Source organism: Vipera berus (genome assembly GCF_964194415.1).
Source record: "Vipera berus genome assembly, chromosome: 2".
NCBI classification, from domain to species: domain Eukaryota; kingdom Metazoa; phylum Chordata; class Lepidosauria; order Squamata; family Viperidae; genus Vipera; species Vipera berus.
In genome coordinates, this window is record NC_138203.1 from 101,526,704 (window position 1) to 101,551,653 (window position 24,950).

Here is a 24,950-nt window from a genome sequence, read left to right on the forward strand (position 1 = left end):
TCAGGATAGTTTTGCACAGCAAGTATTAAATTTCCCCAGAGTTCTTCACTTTGAGCAAAATTTAAAAGTAGTGTTCAAATCCTTCTATGTAGTACAATGGGGAAGAGTTAGCAAAGTCACAATTTCACAGTGACTAAGGTGTCTATATAGTGGTGGGATTCAGCAGGTTCGCACCACTTCGGCAGAACTGCTAGCTAATTTTTTGTTGCCCAGGCCCAGAATGGATTTCTGGAAGCAGCATCCACACAGAGAACCGATTGTTTACATATCTGAATCCCCCCAGTGTCTATAACATAAAAATTAAAAAAAGAACCTCTGTACCGTTTGATTTGTAATGCACTTTCCATACTTGCCTCTATGTAGAATTCTTTTTTAAAAAAAGTCTTCAACGGCCCTTAGAATACATATCTTTAGAAACACTTTGCATTGATGATTCACTGGTTCCCAAATCAATTTTACTTTGAACAGTTCTGAGCCTTTCCTGTTGAGGAGAAAATGGGAGCTCCTATTGTATAAATTCTCTAAATGCCACAGAGAGCTTTCATTTCAACTGTAATTTTGGTGTAAATAATTTTATTAAGATTTCTGCCTTGTTACATATCCCTCTGTGTGATGTGGTGGATGGCCATGATATCCTGAAGGTTTCCTTCTGCCAATTTTTCCATTTCCCTTTGTTACCATTGGTTGTTACAGTAGTAGCATAATAACACTGCATTCAGAAGTGAAGGGTCCTTGTTATTTTGCATTTGTTCTGTAATATTAGTATTAGTGAAGGACTAAGAAGCAATCCTTCTTTTCCATTTCAGGGTTAGAAGGAGAATTGCCCTTTTTGTTCAGATGAGACATTTATATATTTTGTCTGCAGGAATATGGCTATGCAGGTATCGTAAAATTCTGTGGAACTCGAAAACAAACAAACAAAAAAGAAACAACAGACAATATAGTACCACCTTTGGTAACCTATGTAGATACTTCCAGATCTACCAGCGTTGGCTCACACAGTCACATGAGAAAACTCTAGGCACATTATCCTTTTTTTCTCTTCCCTGGATAAGCCAGCTAGACATCACAAGGCCATACTGTGATCTAGAACTATTTGTTGGTATGTAATGTGTGAATGTTAAAAGATTTGCTAATGTTAAGATTGTGTCCTTGGAAATAAGTAACAGTTATATCAGAAATTCCTGAACTTAGATTCATTTTTTTTTATTATCAGGACAACACAATTCTTCTATTGGCTTCACAGTATAACAAGATCACTTTGAAATAAGAAAGAAGATAACGAATACTGGATAATTCCAATATGACTTTTTTTTCAAAAGAAATACTGTAAATAAATGCTTAGATAAGACTCTCAGTTACTGAAATTGTATCAGTTGGGAAAAGTAAGTATGCACTTTTACAATCAGCAGTAAAATCTCTCTGTTCAAACTTAGGCTAAAATAAAAGCTTAAGACTACACAAGTAAGCCATTTATTGTAAGACAGAACAAAGAGTGGCAAATAACAGTAAATTCAGTCAGTAATGGGGAAAATAAGCTTCTTGAAGTAACAAATGTGCATTATAGGAATTCTTGCAAAAAGCAGCTCATTTTTTTAAAAACAGCAACATAAATAGGATTTGTTAAAAATCCCAGAGAGCTAGAAGAGACATGAAATGCTATTTTTTAAAGTGCTGAGATTTATTCAAATTTACATGTACACATTTTATTGTATTACACTTATTCATTCTTTCCTATGTTTTATTTGTTAACTCTGGAATTCTTGAAGATACATTCGTTCATAGAATAAAGAATACCGGTAGGTATGTGGAAAAATGTAGTTTTGAAATAGTTTCACATACAGTAGGAAAAATAAGCTTTCACCAAGTACACCAGGAAGAAAGTGTATTCCTGAAATGTTAATCACTACTGTATACTCAGGGCTTTCCTAATACAAAGTAATATTCAAAAATATTCATGCCAGCTGTATCCAAAATGATACATTGAATAACCTCAGGTATACCATAAGTAAAATGGTTTCTATACCTAGATATATTCAGTTGGTTTGAAGACCATGTTACTTATTTTCTTTCCTGGAACATGGACCAATCATTTCTTTGCCTCTTCCCTAATTTACTACCGAAAAACTTCTAAATTTTCTTCAATTTTCAGAAATAAATATTTCAGCTATTGAGATAATTATTCATACATAAAAGTTGATGTGTTCTGTATAATCTATCCAAACAATTGAGATAACATGAATAAACTGTGTATTAATATAACAAGCATAAATATGCTTTTTATAAAATAAACTGACAACTAAGGAATATTTTGGTTTCTTTCATATGCTGGTGAACAATTTCCTTCTCCTTATTCATCACCAAAAGAAAATAATCACCATGTTTCCTTTTTCTCTACTTTGCTGAAATAAGATGAGAAAAATAGAACCATTTTTTTCCCTTAAGACTACAGCAATTACATTTTGTAGCATTTCCCAAATGAAGAGAAAAACAATCATTAAAGCACTGTTTTATTTTAAATGAATTAGACATTTTGTCTCAGACATGTAGTTAGTTCTCTGTTCATTAAAATATCATCTTTGGCTGCATGAAACAGTGATTTTATCTTGATCAGCTTTTCATGTTCTACTGTAAGCGTCTTTACATAGTACTTTTTAAATGTGCACTTTAAATGATTGTTAAGCATGAATACAAGGTAAAACACAATAAGCTACGATTGGATGTAGTTCCCGTGGCTTATTATTAAGTAATAAAGCTACATATGATTGTATCCTATGAATGTAATTAATTATACAAAAGATTATCAGAATTATGGATACTAGAATATGCAAGATCTTGCTTTCATAAAAGACTTTTCTTATAGCCTCCAGGTCTCTTCCAGTTATGACTATGTAAATCAAAGCCCTAAATTCTGAGACATATTTTTGTACAAAAGCAAGTCCAGCATTCAAAAATAAATTTATAGGAATAAATTATTACAGCAGGAGAGCTGCTTTTTGAAGAAATCAGCTGAAAACATCAATAAAAAGTACAACACATAAAACACTGAATCTTTGATGATACTGTAAAACAATTCAAGTTTGTTTGTTTTTCTTCTTTGAGATGAAACACTTCTTAACTTCCCCACATACCCACAGCATGTCAGCAGTTAGCATCTGCAAAAGCACCATTAAATATGGAAGAGTTAGCACCATATAGTTTCAGGATCTAACTGGCAACATGCATTGCTGACAATCTGAAACATGGAAACCTGTGTGGTACAGTCATTATAAACAACACATGGCAATTTATGATTATCCATACAGTACAATACAGTCACTGATCAATGAAGCTTTGAATACAGTACAAGTCAAATCTGAACACCCTGTTAATACTAGAACATGCTGTAGATGTTAGAAGCATCTTGAGAATACCACAATGACCTCATTGTTTGAGTGATTTTCATCCCTCTTTGAAATTCAGGGTCTGATATTCACATGGCCTTGATAGAAACCTTTGTATGGCTGGCTGAAAGCTATGCCAAATAGTCAACCAGCTCTAAAAGATATAGTTAAAGAAGAAAACAATGGCTACGGAATACAGAATGTCAGATACCCAAGTTCAGGCTTTTATCTTAAATTTTTCCTTTTTCCCTGGGAAACTGAAGAAATGTGGAAGAATTTAAGAGATGTATGAACAGTACATAATCAGTTTGATAGCAGTCAACAGAATAGTTTAATATTTAGGGGCTAGCAGCTTTTACAGGAGTAAATATAAAATTGACATATCAGCCTACATACTATCAAAAGGGAGATGGAAATTTACCCTATTTTTCCTGCTACAGCAACACTTTAAATGGATGAAAATCTATGTATTTAGGATTTAAAAGCAAAAACAAAAGCCACAATTTTGGAGTTCTTTTTTTCCCACTGCAGGAGCACTCCCAATTATGCAGACAAAGCTATCCTATTGTTGAAAGGGGGAACACTGGAGACTCAAAAATTCTTTTGTATCTTCTTAATATATATTCTGGATGTTAATTGCAGGACTCTCCAGAACAAAGTGGAACATAGCAATTGACCTTCCCCTTTCATCACCAGGAACACTTACATTTATTAAAGAAGCTTGCCTCCAACCCATATGTTCTACCTTAGTGACTACTGCTAGCATCATAATTCTAATCTTCTGGTTTCTTCCATCATGTATTAGTCCCATGCAACCCTCTTCAATTTTCCTATTCCTCTTCATCCTAGGATGTACACTAGTTCTACTTTTCTTTTAATCTTGTACTTGTCACTGAACTGAAATGGGAAGCCAACGGCCAGTATGTTCTTTTTTCATTTAATAGTTTTTCCAACCTTTAATTATATCCATATAATGTAAATATCTCATTGCCACTACTAACAACCCTTCTTATCTGTTTTGCCTTTAACATGACACTCGTTGATCAATAACTTTGCAGAAGATCGGCAGCAAGAGTAGACTATTTTGTCACTTCTACCTTGCTATTGTTTTGCCCCTGATTTCTTCTGAGGATAGCCTAGTAATAGCCTCATATATTCTGATTGGTATCTCATTTTCCTGATTCCCAGATAAATAATTAATTTGCTTTCAGGTTTCATATTTTACCACACTTATCATTATGATACACCATTACTGTTCTGATGGTAGATAATTTCTTTGATTTTCCTAACAACTTTTTAACTCAGGTTAATTACATCTCAACTCAAGCAATAATTAGTGTATCTGGAAATCAGTAAAGTACTTCTATTTTCAGCAGAAGCAATTCACACTGTATATCATTGCAGTGATTTACTGGGACCTCATTCAGGGAAAGGACATAATATAGCTATTTTGGGACCAAGGAAGGCAGAATCTTCACACAAGAACTTAGTAAAACTGCTTGCAATTTGTAAATACCGATCATTTCTAAGATAATACTAAATGCATGGATGTGTGAGTATATGCTTAAAACTATTTTTATTGCAATATAACCCAAATTGATACAGTTGAATATAAATCTGTTGTGTATCCTATTCACTTGTATCTTGTTCTGTGGGCAATACATTCCTCTTCTAGTCAGTAGTATCTTCAAAATATTTACTTATTTGCATGTGCCTGCTCTTCCATTTTTATAACTGTCAGCACTGAAAAAATCTTGAATCCAATTCTTTCTTGAGAAAACAGAGATAGCAAAATGTAGAATTTACTCATTGGCTTCATTGTTGCTATTACTATTGTTTATTTACATCATTTCCCTCATTATGTCACTTCAATATAAATTTGTTTTGATACATTCAAATATACTTTAATAAGTGCATCTATTGTTTTTTTTGAGATTGAGAAACCTTCTCTTGAATGTAGGCCAATTACCAATGTGGTTGTTCTTGGTAATGCAATTAGGATACTTCGAATTAACGTGATCTGTTTTATATAATAAGGGACCCCTTTCCAATAGAGACACCACATAAGTAGAATTCCTGTATATTACCATGTTAAAGGTATCATGAATAAAGAATATAATGACTCAAATAGATGATCTCCCAAAGTAGCTGTGCCTTAACTTGAACTTTGTGGTGTCTGTTCTTCAACTGCAATTACGTAAAGCAATCATGTAAAGAGACCCTGAATTTTTAAAATGATTCAAAGATAATTCTGGTGTTCTATAAGAAAACAATATAAGCCAATAGATAGAGAGGGCTTTCCACTTAAAATGATGTCTACAGAGACAAATCTTGCACATCAAGGAAAGTATATACCCTAAGTATTCATGCAGGCATGATTACATATTCCACACCTATGCCATTTCATATCTCTAGTATATTGAGAGAACAGGGCACATAGGAAAAAAGTGCTAAATTACAGTACATTTGCTTTTGAAATATATATCGACAATAAAACAGCAAAACAGATTGTTTGAAAACAGAGTCAGTATTGTACAGTAAGTTCACATTTAATTCTTTACCATGTCTACAATTGTAACACATGCATTTTATTTCCATTATTTTATTCCATAGGACCAACATTCTTCAGAACACTGATCTACCTTTAAAACAAAACTTTCTAAGGAAAATATTAAGCATCATATAAGTTTAAGAAAATTCCTTTAATTAGTATTACATGTACTCAATTACATTTACAATTTCATGCCATGACTTTAACACACCTTTTGGTTAAGAATATCTACTGAAAAATTGTACCATTTGGGAAGAACACACACAGAGAATAAACTGCTACCTGTTATGATTGATTTTTATTAACTTGATGAATTTGTAATGCTGTACTCTGATTATAGATGCAGTTATGAAAATACCTTTACACATCTATGGAAGAATACTAAAATTATGATTAAAATGACTCCACATGCTGTTAAAAAAACCCAAAACCACGACACTGACTATTGTTAAACACTGCCTGTGTGCCACTACATTTTTTTGAATGTGTAAAGGAAAAGCAGCACATTAGTTTTTAGAAATACTTTTACAAGAAAACCTTAACTTTTTTTTTGAAAAAAAAGGATGTAATACCTACTTGAATAAGACTTCCAAAACGTTTAGTTCATCTTCTACTAACACTCTAAAGTGAAATACAATCTGAAGATAATTTAGCTTAACTATAGAAATTACAAAAAATAAATTGGCAAATTTGTCCTGGATTAAGTTATTTTTGATTGGATCCCAAAAAACCCATACATGCATTTTTCTGGATGCAGTACTATGGAATCTTCCAATCCCAGGAACAGCTCTTTACAGGAGCTGTAGTAAGATGATACTACAGGGCGGACAGTCGTATGACTGCAACCATGATTGGCCCTTTGAATTCTGCTCTTTACTTTAATGTGTCATCTTTGTAAAGCATATTTTCATGTTTTTATTGTACATTTATGGGCGAGGGAGATTGCTAGTTTTCTAATAGATTTTATGTTTATACTGTTTCGCTCAAGAAGCAGCTCTTCATGTATGTGCACGCATCTACATCCACACCCACACGCATACATTTGTCACCACAATTAGCAAAGGGACTAAATATGCTATTATGATTAAATATATTTAGCTTAATTCTATGTTGATAGACACTGATACCCCTATTAGTAGAATGTTTAGAAGTTGGGAAAAATATACAGAATTGAGGATTGTTCAGAAAGATGTCACTGCTGCAGCTATTCTATGCAACTGGAACATATTTAAATGGAAAAGAAACATTTTGATTCTGAAAGTTGTTTAACTGGGATTATTTCAGTTAAGAAAATGGGCTCATTCAGACAGAATGCAAAACACAAGATCTAGTATATTAACAGTAAGCCTCCAATGAACATTTCCTTATCCCCGAACAATCAGTGCAGGAACATCAATTATTTAACTGGGTCTGCACTCATATTATTTGATACAGGGAAGGGAACTTTATATGTCAGGCTAAAAAGCTGGATGTTGCCATGCTGCTGTTCGTATGTACATTTCTTAATTCAACAAAGGATGCACACACAGAAGCCAGCTTCAGTATATGCATGGTAATTAGCTAGATCCAGATTCAGGAGTATATTAAAAGACTAAAAATATTTTGGGGTTCTTATAAAAAAAAACTCATTAGCATTTATAGACTGATATCTAGACAGCATATGTATTTAGAGGTAAACGTTATGTCCATAAATTATTTTATTATTTGAAAATTGCTCTGACCTTGATATTTAGTTTTTCCTGTGGAATTTAGCAACATGAAATAAACATTGAACACCATATTAAGATCTTCTAGTCAGATAGAGCTAGTATACTGATGCCTAATGGCAAGAGTCAACATTAGATAAAACGTCTATCAAATTAATTTCTCTTGTAGCCAACTAATAGTTAATGTTAAAATTAAATCAAATTATCCCATAAATAATTCTGATCTATAGCTGTATTGTATTACAATACAGTATTGTACTTCTTATCAAACTAAAGACACTTTTAATCAATATCTTTGTCTACTAATATGTAAAAATCCAAAGTTTGGTTGGAATGTACTATGCTAAAAAGAAGCAGAAAGCAACACTTTTTTTTTCTTTCTTCCCTTGTACCTTGTATCTTTTTCCTTCTCTTAATATCCTATTTTTATTTTTCTTTGTATTTTATGTATTGATAAAACAATAAAAGTTATTAACTGGCAAAAAAGAAGAAGTTAATGTTAAAATTCTCCAGAAACCTCTTCCCTGCCTTCTGAATTTTTCATGTAACAGCATTCTGTAACTGGAGGAGTATATGTAGTGAATATACCTGTTCTTCTAAAAGCATTTCAGCTCTTTCCCACTTTAATATGGTTATAAGACTACAATAAGTTAAACTAATTTACATCTGTAAATACTATATTATATTGATCTGGCTGAAGCAAGTTTTGTGTGGATGCAATTGGATTGCAGCGTTAAGTCAGATAGAGCTAGTATACTGATGCCTAATGGCAAGAGTCAACATTAGATAAAATGTCTATCAAATTAATTTCTCTTGTAGCCAACTAATAGTTAATGTTAAAATTAAATCAAATTATCCCATAAATAATTCTGATCTATAGCTGTATTGTATTACAATACAGTATTGTACTTCTTATCAAACTAAAGACACTTTTAATCAATATCTTTGTCTACTAATATGTAAAAATCCAAAGTTTGGTTGGAATGTACTATGCTAAAAAGAAGCAGAAAGCAACACTTTTTTTTCTTTCTTCCCTTGTACCTTGTATCTTTTTCCTTCTCTTAATATCCTATTTTTATTTTTCTTTGTATTTTATGTATTGATAAAACAATAAAAGTTATTAACTGGCAAAAAAGAAGTTAATGTTAAAATTCTCCAGAAACCTCTTCCCTGCCTTCTGAATTTTTCATGTAACAGCATTCTGTAACTGGAGGAGTATATGTAGTGAATATACCTGTTCTTCTAAAAGCATTTCAGCTCTTTCCCACTTTAATATGGTTATAAGACTACAATAAGTTAAACTAATTTACATCTGTAAATACTATATTATATTGATCTGGCTGAAGCAAGTTTTGTGTGGATGCAATTGGATTGCAGCGTTAAGTTAGATGAGTGACAGTTTTTTTTACTTTCTTATCTACCTGTATTGACACATTTTATCCATCATGGTAAAAAAAAACATATCAACACATGATATGCACAAAACTCTATCGCTTAAACCACATTAATTACTTCATCTTCTGTTGCGAATTTAACACAAACCTAAAAATAACCTCTTGTACTGTTCTGGCCCATTTTAAATGTCCAATGTCTTTGGTGTTTTTCGAAGCCTGTGGATATATGGATTATATATGCACATATTTGTCTTAAAAAACCTGTCCAGATGTCAACAATTTAGTATTTTTTAAAGTTAAAAATGGTTCAGATCTATCCCTACCCTGCCATCTTTTCATCAACTTATGTAATTCTTTAGCATATGACTAAATATAAGTTAGGCACCAGGCAGTGGCCACATTCATGAAAAGGTATCTTCATACAGCCACCACTTATTTTAAACAAACACCCTGTAAGGACTACACAAAAATGAGGGTCAGGGAACTATATGTTGAAAACTCAGTGCTAATAGTATTTATAAAAGTGCGGTGCTCCATATAGTAAGAAGAAAAGTGACTACAAGTACTTAAAGTGCTAGCTTTCAATCACAATTTAGATTAGTATCCCAAACTTAAACTGTTATGGGACTTAAGAGAATAAAAATGAAATCCAAGAGCACAGATGCTGCACATGCCATGGCAAAAGTGCTCCACATTACATTTTGCTATGTTTAAATAAATATGTAATGTCATTGTTCAGAGTGCATTTATGTACACGCTTACATTACAATATAATACAGATCCATAAACCATCACAGAAGACAGAAAATAAAAGTATGAGGATTTATTACCTTTCTCATATCTGTGCTATTATGAAGACACACCTCTAGCTGAAAAGTCCTTGCAGGCTGCCAAACATTAGCAAGAGACTTATTCACTGGCTTTATCATGTTGTTTGCAGAAAAGCCATTATAAGGCTATGCTATTTAAAAAACAGTCTCTATCCTTACAAAACACTTACTTGCTTATACATTAAGGTTCTTCGTGATGACTAGAATAATGAATAGCTAATTATCACATTACAGGTAGTCCTCATCTTAGAACCATTTGTTTAGTGACCATTCAGAGTTACACTGGTCCTTGCACTTGCAACCATTGCAATATCCTTTCAGACACAGGACTGTGACACATAGTTGCAACATCACACGCTCACATGATTGCCATTTGTGATTTCCCAGCTGGTTTCTGACAACCAACATCAGTGGGAAGCTGGGAAAGAATGTTGCAAGTCACAGTCTTAATGTGACATCTTAATAACCACACCATTTAAAAACAAATGACCTGGTCCCTCTTGTGGTTATTAAGTTGAGACTACTTGCATGAGTGCACTCTTACTGAAGTTAATGTAATTTCATTCATGTAAAAAAATTAAAAAAAAATAAAAATGGAAACAACACTTTCTTGTAAGTAGTTATTTTCTTTATATGTCCTGTCCTTTACTCCATAAATGTATTAGAAGCTGAGCCAGCAAGCACAAGAAATTCTATCAAGATGTTAGTGTGTCTCTTTGCTTCTACACACTTCATACCAACATTTTTATTTCTTTCAGAAGGGTTAAATCAGGATGTTATTTCAAACGTAAAAGAAACAAAAGGCCTGTGATTGGAAATGCCAAGTACAATACAAGAAACATCTTGCTGCTCTATGGGCAAACAGACGGATTGTAACATTATCTGTCTGTTGTTTCTATAGTGCAGAGTACCAGTTACTCATTCAGGTTTTAATAAATATATTAAATTTAATAAATCTAGAGAAATTAAAATCTAAGAATTTCTTGTGTATTTTGTAGTGCCTACACCCAAAAAGACCACTCCCTACACTGAGCACTGTAAGAATCAATGCAAGTAGAGTGAGTCTATAAAGACTAGTAGCAATTACATCCTTAAAAAATAATTTATGCAGCTTTTTCAAATTGCAAGAGCTTGGCTCGGCAAGTTAAAATTACAGAAATTGTATCCTAAAATTTCTATTTAAGGGTTACTTTAATCATTTTTTTTCTTACATCAAACCTGCTATGCTATAAAAGGAAAGATTGAAAAAGACTGAGGTTTGCTTTACAAAATGACATGATGCATCAGTCTTATTTGAAAATAAATAATATCTTTAATATGTGAATGGTCACTGTTTAACACTGTTAAACTTTCACACTCTTACTAGCTTTTCTATGAAATAAGATTTTTCAATTTACACATTCAGCCACTAGTCTTGCAAGGGAGGACACTGTGCCATAGCTGAAGGTGAAGTGCATAGCGGCAGGGCATTTTAATTCTTTTTGTTATCTTTTTATAGGTACTTGACATTTCTGGGTATTAATTTATGTCGACATTTTTATTATTCCCTTTAGGAATGAGCAGTATATCAGCCAGGTACAGTAAATAGTTCCTTCTAACATTTTTCTAAAAAAATAAAAAAATTGAGGTCATTTATATCGTAGCACTGTAGCTTTGATACTTCAATGATCTATGTAGTACAGTACTACTTTTTATAATCATTGCTCAGGTGTTCTATTTTAAAATTTGAAATATTTCCACATTACAGTGCTCAACTATTTCCCCCCCCCCTTTTTTTTCAATAGTCTGTTATAGAATAAGATGTTGGAAGAAGGGATTAAACAGAGGAATTATGTAAAATATAGCATCCTACACTGGAGTCAGAAGTTATGGCTCATGTTTATTTCCTTTTGTTGGGTAAGTTGTTACTCTTCCAATGCTTAGTTGATGGAATATTAGTTCATTTTTAATTTTTTTTTCTGACAAAAGATATATTTCTGCATAGAAAACTGAAATCTATGATTTCTGATGGCGGAAACATTTGTAATACTGCCAGATAGTAAATCTTTTTGACTGCCAGAGTATTCAGTTTCCTAGAAAGGTAGTTAATGAAGGAGTGGAAGGAAGATTGCTCAATTACAGTCCATCTCTAACAAAAGAGGCCTAATCTTGGTAGAGGTTTGGTGGCTATTTTATCTTGAAGTATAAACAAAGATTTTCATGAACAATTGCTGTGGGCGAGAACTTTCAGAAATGGAAATTTTCCATCTGTTAACTGAAATTGAATAATCTGTTACTGGGCAATTGCTTTTGCAGAGTATCTGTGAATTAATTTTTTTTAATCTGCTAAGTACAGCAACAAGCCAACTCTATTTAAACTCAACCAAGCGTACTGTGACAAAGATTTGTGCAGAGTAAGTAAGTACTGCATGGTTACAACTCCTTCTGCAGACTTGGTAACTCTTAGAAAAAGTGTGCAGGGCAAACTGCAAAAATAAACAACTGCATTGTGAATAAGATTCTTCCTATATTCTGAAGAAACTTCCAGAAAGGAAATATTGTTATGTTTATAAAAGGTTCCAAAAATTTATTCTGCCTTAAAGGTATTTATCTAGTGATATCTATCTATATATCTAAACCAGTGGCGTAGCGTGGGTTGTCAGCACCCGGGGCAAGGCAAGTAATTTGCGCCCCCTAACCCGTGGATTTTAGCACTCGAGTCTCTTCCACTAGATTAGTTAAAGAAACCCTTACCCCCTAAGCACATGTTTGTTATGAAAATACTGATGTAATTAAAGTAAAATGCATCTAATGCGCCCCCCCAGATGTTGCGCCCGGTGCGGCCGGCCCCCCCTGCACCCCCCACGCTACGCCACTGATCTAAACTATTCCGATACTGACATAGCTGCTTTTGAGATTATCAATCAAGTGATAGTATAGCAAGCTCTGATGCAAGAACAACCAAGTCTCTTCTATATCCCCAATTACAGGGACAGCACTATCATACAGGTAGAAGATACCTTGCAATCTTTGCAATTATTTTGATTATCTATTGACAAGCACAGTAACTTTCTACTGTAAGAAAGGTATGTGCACAGTACTGACTACCAAAGAAAAGAATGAATTTTCTCTCTTTAACTAGGCCTTTTGCATCATTGTAGCTTTTCCTTAACAGACATTCCTGCACTTTTTCCAAGTGCTACATCAGACCTATTTATGTATTAAATAAGGGGAACTGAATCTGACTTAACATTTGTAAAATTTTGTACACCCTTTTGAAAAATTAAAAATTACCATGCTTTTTCAGTACAAACTGAAAAATAAACAGCCTTCTTTCCTAGTCCTGATTGTGTTCCACTGTACTTAAGTGCCTTGCAATATACATCAAAGAAATCTAATGAGGAAAATGTAAGGATGTTACTTACCGTAACATGTATTCAGTTTACCCAGAGGAAATCGATTTACATGCAAAAGGTACAACCTAGCAAACTTTCTGTAAATGTCTACTTTTACTGCAAGATTCTTCCAGTAGCAATAATTCACCAATAGTCACTGAAAAACCACACAATTGTGGGCATTAACTACTCTGTTAAGAGTATTGGCCGTGGATTATGAGAGGGCCTTTCTGTTGGAAGCAGCACTAATGTTCATGTTTTGTTTTAGTCAGCATATCCTAGGGCTACGCTTATGGTACTTTAATACTTCATACCATAGAGTGAGCAAATACAGCTTAATTTTTCTTTATAACGAACCTAAGGTTATCTAGTTTAAGAGAATTCAAATCCTAATTGTGACCAATTATTTTCATTTTCTTACAGGAAACCTCCACTTTTCCTTCCTTGTAGCACCACCTTATCTTTTTAGAAAGTTACTGATTCCTCTGTACTTCTAATTTTTTCTTTTTTGGCCACACACCCTCCTGCTCCTTCAAGAGAACTCCCCTCATTCTACCTTCTTTCCTTCTGTCAATTCTAAGTCTTCTAAGATATCTTCCTCACTGCTTCTTTTCATGCAACTTTTCCATAGACTTTTCTCCTCATAAAAGTTTTCCCCTTTCCTCTGGATCTCAATTATACAGCCTGCTTGCTTTTTCTCTCCCCAACTCTTCAGTGAATTGACAGCTGCTCAGCAGGAAATATCCTGGCCTTCAGCCTCTTGCATCACCCTCACCACAGCTCAGCAAATCAGGGCTAGATTTTATCAATGCGGGTGGGGAACCACCCTTATTAAAAACAAAACTACTGTAATCCAAGGCCTTGGCTCTTATCACCTGAAGCAGGTTCACTTTATCTTGGTTCTGCTTCGTTAAAACGAACCATTCCCCCCCTCCCCCCCAAAATAAAGGAAATTGAGATGAGAAGCTAAATATTTTGTTTCAAAGACAATTTTTAAATAACTGCGCAGCTGTAACTCGATATGAAGTCCCATCTTTCATTTCTAAATTAACTATTATCTGGAGTTGCTTTTCACGTTTCATATGAAAAACACAAATGCTTTCTCAAGATTTGTACTTGCATCTTTTTTTAAAAAGTGAATATTTAATACAGGTAGCCCTTGTTTAGTGACCACAATTAGAACTGGCAACTCAGTCGTTAAGCCAAATAGTTCCCAAGTGAAAGTGCAACTGTGATCTTACTTCAGCTTTCCTTTGCTTTACAGACTTGCAAAGGTAATAAATGTGGGGACTGGTCATGAAGTTATTTTTTTCACCACTGTCTTAACTGCAAATGGGCACTAAACAAGGCAATCACTAAATGAGGACTACCTGTACATGAAACTGTTTTCAAAAGGGCATATATTATTAGCGAAGGAGTTAACGTCTAGAGTTCATTGTCTCCTGGAAATCCCAGTAGATGTTTTAAAGGATCACATGTTTTATTATTAAAATAATATTAAATTAGTTTGTGGCTAAAGCTTAAGATCCAGAAATCTGTAAGAAAAGCTATAACATTTCTGAATCTCTAAAATTCCTATAAAGTTATGGTCCCCATATATTACCAAACAACTCTCAACATCCTTTTCACTTGGCCAAAATGACTGGGGCTGTCAGGAGTTGCATTCAGCAGCATCTGAAAGGCACTAGGTATCTCAGGTATCACTAGGTATTTCCAAGATTGACTCATCAATATTCCACGTGTTCCTCAGTTCTTTTGGTATTTGGCTTGGTTTTGGAAAATTACATTGTTTTATACCCCATCCAGTAAGATACAATCTCATATCTTCAAACCAAGCTCATACTTTTTGCCAGAAATAGGAATTTTGAATAATCAAGCTGCATTATGATAGAATACTAGTATACATAGAAGGCTTTTTACTAACCCTTTTTACTAGAGCCCTTTTTACTAATTAAATATTAAACAAATTAATCAAAGATAAGCAAAATAGCATCTCACTGAATTTTTAGAGTTAATCCAACAGGGCGTGTCCTCAATCATTATGGACAAAAGCAGTAATGGGAATTGTGAGCCAAGGTATCTGAACTTATCAGGTTGCCTATTCTAGTCTAAATCATGATTTGAAAGACAGGGAATATTGGCTAAATCCCCAACACACTAAATCCCCAACACACTAAACCATGATTTATTTTCACCATAATGCGATCAAATAATGTGAATCTATATCATAATTTATAAACCATAATGACTCACTACATAATCATACTAAGTCAAAATCAAACAAACCACATTATGAATTATTGGAAAGAGGAAAATTGCCCATGATTATAATTTAAATCAAGCTTTTCTTCTAGCTAAGAGCACTTTAGCTAAAAAGAACAGTAAACTAGCAAAGTCATACTGTTTCTAGATGGGCAACTTTTCAGTTCTGAAAATAGAAATTTGGCATAGAGCCCCCCCAATGATTTCCATGTTATATAAATAGCATATTTCATTTTATAATAATTTGAATGCATTTATAAAATAGAGCTGATGATGAAAATTATGAGATGGAAAAAACTGATTTCATTTAATAGTTTTAATAAAATTATTATAATAGCTTTTAAAGTTATGATTTGGGAGTGGGTATATCATATACAATATAGTCATACACATTGCTCCTACCAACTTGCCTAGCTGCCACAAACATCTAGATCCTTAAAAAAAATTTGGGAGTAGAGGGATTATAAGATATGAGAGATATTTAACCAATATCTATACAGGTTGCAGGAATCTTTAAAAATATGAAGTATTTAAGTTTCAGCCATGTTGATAATGTAATTCTACTTATCAGCAGAAACCATGAAAAACATTTAAATGTTACATGCTATGTACATAACCAGTCATAAAAGTATGATGGGACAATACAGAATTACATTCATTTATCCAATTGAAGGTTTATAATGAAGTTAATTAATAGCTCTGAACTATACTAGTTATTTTTTTATGGGGAAATACAATTTTACTACCAAGGACATACTGTCATAACATGTACAATTCCCATTCCAAATGGATATTTAAAGAGGGGTGTTTTATTCTCTATCTATTTGGGGGATTATATTTATTTCACATAACCCAGTAGAATTTAACTCTGCAATTAAAGCATTAAAGAAATTGTTTTATCCTTTGTTATATGCAAAATAAACTAATGCTTTAGAAACTGAAGGCAGCTGAAGGTTCAGCAGGACTGTTTCAAAGACTTTCCCAAGAGCTGCTTCAATACTTTGTGGAGATACTTTGTCGGTGCACTTGGTAAAGCCTGTATAATGTCAAATATTCAGTCTTCATACTGCCCTTTCTATTTTAAGATCACTTTAATTTTTTCTTGCTGTTGTATTTTTCAGTTCCACTGAGACTATGGACTCCATGTTTTGTACCAAAATCCAATCATATTTTTAAAAAACACATTAAAGTCTCACACAACAGACCACATAGCTCAGTGAACTAAATCTCATAGTTTTTTTTTAACAGCAGCCGTTTCAAACGTGCCTTTTTGAAGCTAAAGGATATGAACTTCATGGAAACTTCTTGAATATATATATATATATATGACACGTTTATAATACAGTCAACAATGTTTGTACAAACAAATGTATTAAGGCTTCTGACCAAGTTCACACTGTCCTTTGCTAGATGCAAGCAGGTATAATGATGCATACAGAACAAATTGGCTATTGATGCTGGTTACTGATACATCTAGAAAAACATGCATGAATAGTATACATTGGAGCAGCTAGCAGTGATTTTAATGATTGGAAAAAAGGATGTTATGACTAAAACAATTATAAGCATGCATTGTATCTTGTATATAGGGGTTTTTTCCCATTTGTGGAACTGAGCAAATATCTGGACAAAGATGGTTCAAGCCGGTCTGTTTGCTAAGCCCTCTCTCAGCCAAAAAGAATTTTAAAAAAAATCATGGACCTGTTTTACAGATAAATTGAGGTTAAATTATCTAGGAGAGTTGTCCTAAGACTAATTAAGGTACGGATTGCAAATCTACATACCTAGAAGGCATATACTAAACATATTTAATAATTGCTTTTATAGGGCTTAGATTGTAGTTCTTACAAATTTCTTTATGGAAAAAGTTAAAAAATTATGTTTCCAATCTTGGACAATCTTTGTCAGAGCAGACTTCAACAATGGCAAAAAAGGAAGTCAAGGGACACAGGCTGTCTTCTGTTAACTTAAGATGGACTAGTTTCTTCCTACTCCATCCTAAGTTAAGAAAAGGAATTAATAGCACTTCCTATTTACTTGATGCCAAAGGTAAAACTATTAGTGCATAAAAGAAAATAATTGAATGGTATTTTAATAAAAAAACATGAAGAAAAAGCTATGTTAACACTAGCAACAATTGTGTATTTTATTAAAGTGAAATAATACCTATGAAGCACTGAGATATTTGCTTCCCATATTTATGAACCTAAATGGTTCATAACCTAATGAACCTAAATGGTTCATAAATAATCTAAATAATCTTTCTGCAAATTTTTCATTTCCTGATAGCTGAATTTATACTATGGAAATTTCTTATAAAACGGTAGTAGTCTGTCATAATAGCCTTTAGGTTATGTTACTGTTTAACTTAAGTTTGGGGGAAAGGCTACATTATATGAAGTACAGTCATACACATTGCCTCCTACCAACTTGCTTAGCTGCCACAAAAATCTAGATCCCTAAAAGAATCTTTTTAGGAAGAGAGGAATTATGCAGCAAGTTTAAAAGATAAGACAGAGTTATTTAACCAATAAGCTACATAGGCTGCAGGAATCTTTAAAAATACGTTGAAGTATTTGAGTTTCAGGAATGTTGATTATGTAAATCCAGAGAGAGCAGGACTCAACCATTCTAAAAAAATACATGACCTTGATATCATAATTGGTTGTAATATAGTGCCTATTCTTCTTGATCACGCCCATATAATTTGATCTAGTCCTTGTAACAAATCACTGACAGACATGCATGCAGAAGACCATTTTATACTATACTGAAACACACTGTACCAGACCAGTATCAGAAATGTGCTTCTATTATTTTTAAAGTATAAAGTGCATCATTATGAAATCACAAAACTGACAGACTTTCTGTCTGGACCATACAGTTTTAAAAGAGAGGTCAGGGCTTTAACATAAAAATTCTCTTAAGAGAGAAGAAATAATTTAAGAGGTACAAATTGATTATGTCCACCCTGCCCTCCTAGAATTGTTTTTGGCCACGCTTTTTTAGTGCAAATAAGCTAAAGTTTTTTCTCAAGTTTAAGGGATATGGCATTTTTTGGGATGCAAAGAATATTTCTTTACATCATAACAGATCTTTCTGCAAGCTTTTAACATGTTATTGCCACTTTCCAAAGAAGTGCATGTACTGTCAGATGTAAAGAGAAACTTTTTCCCACATGACCATTTCAACTATTACCAATATAAATTGGATCATATAATCCTTGGGTTTAAAGATATAAACACATCCAGTTATGTCCAATAATAAGATAAAGATGTATATGTATGTATACACACACATGCACACACACACACACATATTGTGTGTGTGTATGTATGTAATTTTAAGGCGCTCATGTGTAATCCCTCTCAGATGCTCACTCTGTATTTAAGTCATTTGTTGATTTGAAAAACATGGCAATCTGTGCCTATATACAGAGGAAAACAAGAATTTAGTGACACAAGAATACACAAATTTGGGATGGGGGGGAAGACAGCAATATAAGCAAGAACGGCTGACTATCTGGCTCAATACAAAAACAAGATAAAGTAGTGCAAACTTGTACAGGCCAGTGTATTAAGTAATACACATTTTTACTGTAGTGGTAAATAACCCTTTATCTATTTGCTAAACAAAAAGATGCAGAAGAAATGCATTTTTGAAACACCCAAAATAGAACATTAATATGTTTGTTTCTATTAAATTTGATAAGGTAAAGTTTCCATAAAAATATTTCAATTGAAAGTTTTTTTTAAAAAAAAACAACCAAAAACCCAAAACCTGCTACATATAATGAAATAGGGAAAATAGAAAGGCAAGAGATGGGAAAATGTGAGCATCAGGAATTCATACATTCATGGATTCTATGTTGTATAACTGGACGTCACTATTACTACAGGCATTGGGATGTGCATCAGCAAATCAGCGGAATGATAATTTAGGCTTAGACAATTTACTACAAGTCTGCTATCAAATCAACAATAGCACATTAGACCTCTATTTTTCCTCCTTAGAACATATACCGTACTTTCATGCCAGTATTTACTTAGAATCTTTCATGACTTGCTCTGGCCCACAGACCATTAGTAATTGAAAAATTAAAACTAGATTTGAGTTTGAAGTTAAACATTATTAATTATTTCTGAAACAGCCAAACACTCATTAGGTCAAATTTCTAAATATTGGGTAAATCACCTAAAACAGTGACATTTTCTTTTTCTTTGTCACAATTAGAGCACACATTTCTAAAGTTCCTTTGAAGATTTTGGTGCAATCTTTTTTTTCTTTCTAAATAAAAGTATTAGGGCAACTTTTCACACCAAATTAAATGTAGGGCTATGATCTCCACTTTCACTAACAATCTTTGAGAAAGGAGGTCACAGCCTAATTTTAAAATGATGCTGAAATGGAAATACCAAGAATACAGCTGAAACTAGAAAACCATGCTCCTTAGCTAGCAGAGCACCTGGATATGAAAAAAGAAATAAATATTGAACCTGAATCAACCAATACAGTTCTTCTAAAGAAAAAGTATTAGGTTTCAACGTAGAAATAGCTTACACAGTTATCAAGGTCAAAAGCAAAAGCTTTGGCACTCTGAACTCCAATTTAAAATTCTTGCCATGTTGATGCAATATTATACTTCAGTATTCAGTTGATTATATTCCCATTTAAATATAGATAATTGAAGTTTTAAATTATGCCAAACAAAATGTATATTACATTTCTGTTTCATGATTCATCTCATATTAGCTGCCTAGCACAGGCTTCTCCAGTCATTATCTTGATTTTTTTAAAACATGGGTTAATGCTTGGCAAAATAAAAATACAGTTATAATTTGGAATAAATATTTAAGAGCCAAGATTTCAAAATAAGATCGATAGCTATTACTGAATACTTCAATTGCACCAATGTGAAAACTGATCTGCAGGATACCAACTAACTAATGCACCAAAATCTCTCAAAGTATTTCTTTTAAGTTAAATCAGAAATTATTCTAATGTTTTTCACACTGTAGACATTTAATCTTCCTGTTTAGAATTTTAATTCCAACCATTGTTCATCTACCAAATTCCCACATCACAGTAACTTGCTAGAACCACTTAACCCCACAAATATAAAAATAGTTTTGAAATTTGTACTATTTAAATAAGCTCTCCTCACAAGATGTCAACAATCCATACAGAAGGGATGACATGATCAACATTAAACATAGATAAATCTTTTGGAGGGGATCACTTAAATTACTGGATTATCCTACAATTAGGTACCCATGAAATTAATCACTGGCCAATTCTTCCTCCCTTAAAAATATTTTTATCATAACATAACAAGCAGATTTACTTAGTTAAATATACCTTTCCCAATACAATCGTTTAAAATTTAAAGGTCAATTTTGGTCATAAATGCTCTTGGTTACTATTACAACACATTAATTCCATCTGGCTTATTTGCATCATATTACACTGCAACACAAACCTTATACATATTCTTAAAGATTACAACAGAGTTAGTGGTATTATACATAGTTGATAAACTTGTGAGGTTAAGAACCAGAATCACAGGGTAATTAATTGTTCCTATGAGAAACCAGGGAAGTTGCTGGGTGTAATTTAACATGAAAACCAGACCCACATATTGGAATTATCTAATAACAGGGAAGAACTTACAAAAAGAAAGGCAACTTCTTCCATCCATTACATATCAGTACCTCCTGGCATTTCTCTGCTTTGATTCTTGGCCCATTGAAAAACATTCTAATCAAGACCCTCTTGTTCTTCTCCACTGTCCCCTCTGATATCCATTCTTTTCTCTTTATGGCCGTTGTAAATTCTCCTCATTTCCTCTTCATACTTGATAAAGTTTTCCCCAAATCTTGTCCATGCTTTGTATGGGACAGTTATGGTGTTACGGTATGGAGGCCTCACTTCACTTACCTTCAAAAAAATACCATACCTGTTAGATCCCACATCAAAGTAGAACCTTTTGTTGTCCACCCTGAAGGAAGTCCCCTCTGGCAGTTCAGGAGGATCATCCCCTCCACTCCTCCTTTCTTCTATGTCTCCTTCCCCATATTCTTCAATAAGTTGGACCAAAGCATCCCTGAATTCAATCATTCCCTGTGCTGGAAGGACAATAGTCTGTTCCTGCCCCAAACTGTGACCAAAATATCCTATCATGCCAGGTCCTCTAATCAAGGTTTGTCTAATCCTTAAGAAACGTCCACGTTGATTCTCCTTTAGGTCTAGGTAATATTTCCTATTATCTCTTTCAATATATTCAGTTTTTAAGACGCTGTGAAGATGTTCCTCAGATCCCACTGAAGCTGGAGGTGAGGGTAGCTGATGGTGTTGCCGCCTTCTTGAATCTTGTTCTTTGCCATTAGCATGGTCATTCCGGTGAGTCTGGCTGCTTTTCAAGCCCAAATGGGCATAGTGTTCTATGAAATCACCCAGGCAATCTTTCAGCTCAGAAGCTACTGATAAAGATAGAGTCAGCTTGCTTTTTCTGATATTGTCCTGCCTGCCTCTTCCTATCCAGACTTCAGCTATCTTCAGAAAACGACCTCGGGAACTTTGCTTCACATCCAGGTAAAATCTCTTTTTTTGGATGTCCACTCTTTTGGATGCCAGCTCCTGGATTTCCATGCAGCCCGCCTGAGAAGAGGAGGCAGGATAATGATACTGCTGCTGGGACTGGGAGTAAATGCTCCTGTGTAGGCCAGAGCCCCCCACACTCCTTCCTCCTCCTCCTCCTCTGCCTCTCTCCATCTTTAACCATCAACTGAAAATAACAAATATATAACAAAGATGCATAACACCATAGACATCCAGGAGATCCATTTTGCTTTCCTGGCAATGGCCTCTCTGCCCATAATTAATTTCCCTAGAAAGTTATTTCTAACACTTTCGTTTCTTAGCCTGGTACATAGAAATGGGGGGGGAAGGAAGGAAGGAAGAGGAACGGGGAGGAGTTCTTGTAGAAAATCATGTGCTGAATGTCTGTTAAAGGCACAGAATACATTTTTAAAAGAAACAGGGCTTTGCCTTTTCCCACCCCTTACTAGCCCTGCTCCTGGGTGCCACAAATATAATACCAGCAGTCAGTGCTTTTTTTGTAAAAGAAAAAGGTGCCGGGACTCACACATGTCATACAACTTGCCTTGCCTACCTACCCTACAAGGTTCCATCCAAAAAAGGTGCCGGAACTCCGTTCTGGGCATTCTATGAGAAAAAAAAGCCCTGCCAGCAGTATTAGAGAAGGCCTCCTCAAGGTACCGTTGGCCAGACAATGTCGGCTTGCGACCCCCAGGGGAAGAGCCTTCTCTGTGGGAGCGCCTGCCCTGTGGAACCAGCTGCCCCCTGAGCTTCGGATGGCCCCAGATCTCCAGTCCTTTCGCCGTGGCCTCAAAACACTCCCTTTTCCACCTGGCTGACCTGGACTGACGACAGGGATTTTAATTATGTTTACAATTTTAACACTAATCTTTCATTTATTTCAATTTTTAATTTTAATTTACTGTACAAGAGACCTTTAATTTTTGTTGTCGTTAACTGCCCTGAGTCCCTCGGGGAGATAGGGCGGGATTTATTTTTATTTTTTTATTTTTATTTTAATTCCATTTATATCCCGCCCTTCTCCGAAGACTCAGGGCGGCTTACAAGCTTAGCAGTAGCCTTCATTCTATGTATATGCCTGCTTATTAGGGCTTTCACACACACACCCCAAGCGGCATTATTACCAAGTCAGCTTAATTGCCCCCAACAATCTGGGTCCTCATTTTACCTACCTTGGAAGGATGGAAGGCTGAGTCAACCTTGAGCCTGGTGGGATGCAAACCTGCACTAATTGCAGGCAGCTGGTCTTACTTAAGGAGGCATTAGCCCACTGCTCCACCAAGGCTCTATTAATGGGATGTAAGTCCCATTAATAAATAAATAAATAAATAAATAAATAAATAAATAAATAAATAAATAAATAAATAAATAAATAAATAATAAATTAAACCGTGGTCAGGGGAAGCTTCTCCTGCCACGAAAAACACAGCTGGAGAGTATAGGAGACTTATTTCCACCGGGTAACGTTTAACACGTCCGTATCCTGCGTTACAGCATCAGTCCTGTGCTTGGGGGATTCGCTCGACAAGCCCCGATTCCCTTCCCGTGTTTGGAAGCCTTCGCTCAGCCAGCTGCTGAACGTCAGGCTTTCCCGCTGGAGCCCGAGCTGCCTTTCGCGGGCGTTGCATGCCCGCGCGTGGAAGTGTGAGGCGGGGGGTGGGTGGGTGGGTGGGAGAAAGGAGGCAAGACCCGTCAGAGAGAAACAGGACAGCACCGACCTTTGCCAAACGGGCCTTCGCGCCACCGCGAAGCCTGGTCGGCTCGAGAGACCTCTCGCCTTACGCCTGCCACGACGAGCATCTTCCTTCCCCATTAAACTGACAGCCTAATTCTAGGGGAGTCTTCCCGTTCTCCCCCCCCCGCGGCTCCCCCCTCCCCACAGCCCGCACCCTATGGTCAACAAGAGCCTTGGTGGAGCAGTGGGCTAATGCCTCCTTAAGTAACACCAGCTGCCTGCAATTAGTGCAGGTTCGCATCCCACCAGGCTCAAGGTTGACTCAGCCTTCCATCCTTCCGAGGTAGGTAAAATGAGGACCCAGATTGTTGGGGGCAATTAAGCTGACTTGGTAATAATGCCGCTTGCCCCCCCCCCCGAAAGCCCCAATAAGCAGGCATATACATAGAATGAAGGCTATTGCTAAGCACATTGGTTTGTGCTTAAATTGTAAGCCGCCCTGAGTCTTCGGAGAAGGGCGGGATATAAATGGAATTAAAATAAAAAAATAAAAAAATATGGTCGCCCGTAGAAATTGCACCGACGGCCCCTTCGGGCGCCATGACACGCAATTGAGCCGGGGCGGTTTTGGGGGGGGGGAGTTAGCCAGAAGGAAAACCAAAAAAATAAAAAATAAAACCGCACGGCGGAGGGCGGTCGGACACTTACTCCATCCCTTCGACTGCCTCTCGCCGACTTGCTTCTCAACCAGCCGCGGCCGCTCTCCGCCCTGGACCCTGCAGCGCTCGCCTTCCCCGCGCGGCAGCCTCTCCGCGAGAGGGATGAGCGCTCCAGCGATCGGGCGGGTCCTATCGCCGCCCGCTTCTTCGCCCACCTCCAAGGCGCTGCTCCGTGTTCGACGCGCGCCAGCCGACCTCAACCGCCCCGCCCGCAAGAGAACGAGAAAAAAAAACAGCGTACCGGGCGGGCGGGCGGGCGGGCTGAGAAGAGGAATCCCTTTTCTCCCTCCAACTTTGAAGCGACCCGTCTTCCCCCCCCCCGCCTACCTTTCTTCCCAAAATTATAAACTACATCTCCCAGAATGTCCTGCGTTGCCGGCGGCTGGCGGGCGCGGAAGCTTTTCTGCGCATGCGCTTCACCTCATTTCACCTTCTACA

General features: G+C 35.5%; 1 protein-coding gene and 1 long non-coding RNA gene across 4 annotated transcripts; one reads left to right on the forward strand and one right to left on the reverse strand.

The window, feature by feature from the left end:
• The first annotated feature begins 385 nt into the window (after positions 1-385).
• LOC308662115 lies at positions 386-10,467 on the forward strand. Its single transcript, XR_014025105.1, has 2 exons — positions 386-1,102; positions 1,217-10,467. It is a non-coding gene; the product is annotated as an uncharacterized lncRNA (long non-coding RNA).
• PURG (purine rich element binding protein G) lies at positions 1,458-24,702 on the reverse strand. 3 transcript variants are annotated; one of them, XM_081317559.1, is made up of 3 exons: positions 24,502-24,702; positions 21,457-22,284; positions 1,458-5,153 (listed from the first exon to the last, which is right to left on the reverse strand). In XM_081317559.1, exons 2-3 carry the CDS (start codon positions 22,269-22,271, stop codon positions 5,084-5,086), a joined length of 885 nt encoding a protein of 294 aa, XP_081173685.1. In that variant the 5' UTR covers positions 22,272-22,284; positions 24,502-24,702; the 3' UTR covers positions 1,458-5,083. The 3 variants fall into 3 exon arrangements, with proteins under 3 accessions (XP_081173685.1, XP_081173683.1, XP_081173684.1); XM_081317557.1 differs by lacking the exon at positions 1,458-5,153 and having other exon boundaries at positions 15,843-22,284; XM_081317558.1 differs by lacking the exons at positions 1,458-5,153; positions 24,502-24,702 and adding an exon at positions 23,837-23,923 and having other exon boundaries at positions 15,843-22,284.
• Between the last annotated feature and the right edge of the window lie 248 nt (positions 24,703-24,950).

Excerpts from the sequence above, each read along its gene's own strand:
- PURG (XM_081317557.1), bottom strand. The coding sequence starts at position 22,271 with ATGGAGAGAGGCAGAGGAGGAGGAGGAGGAAGGAGTGTGGGGGGCTCT.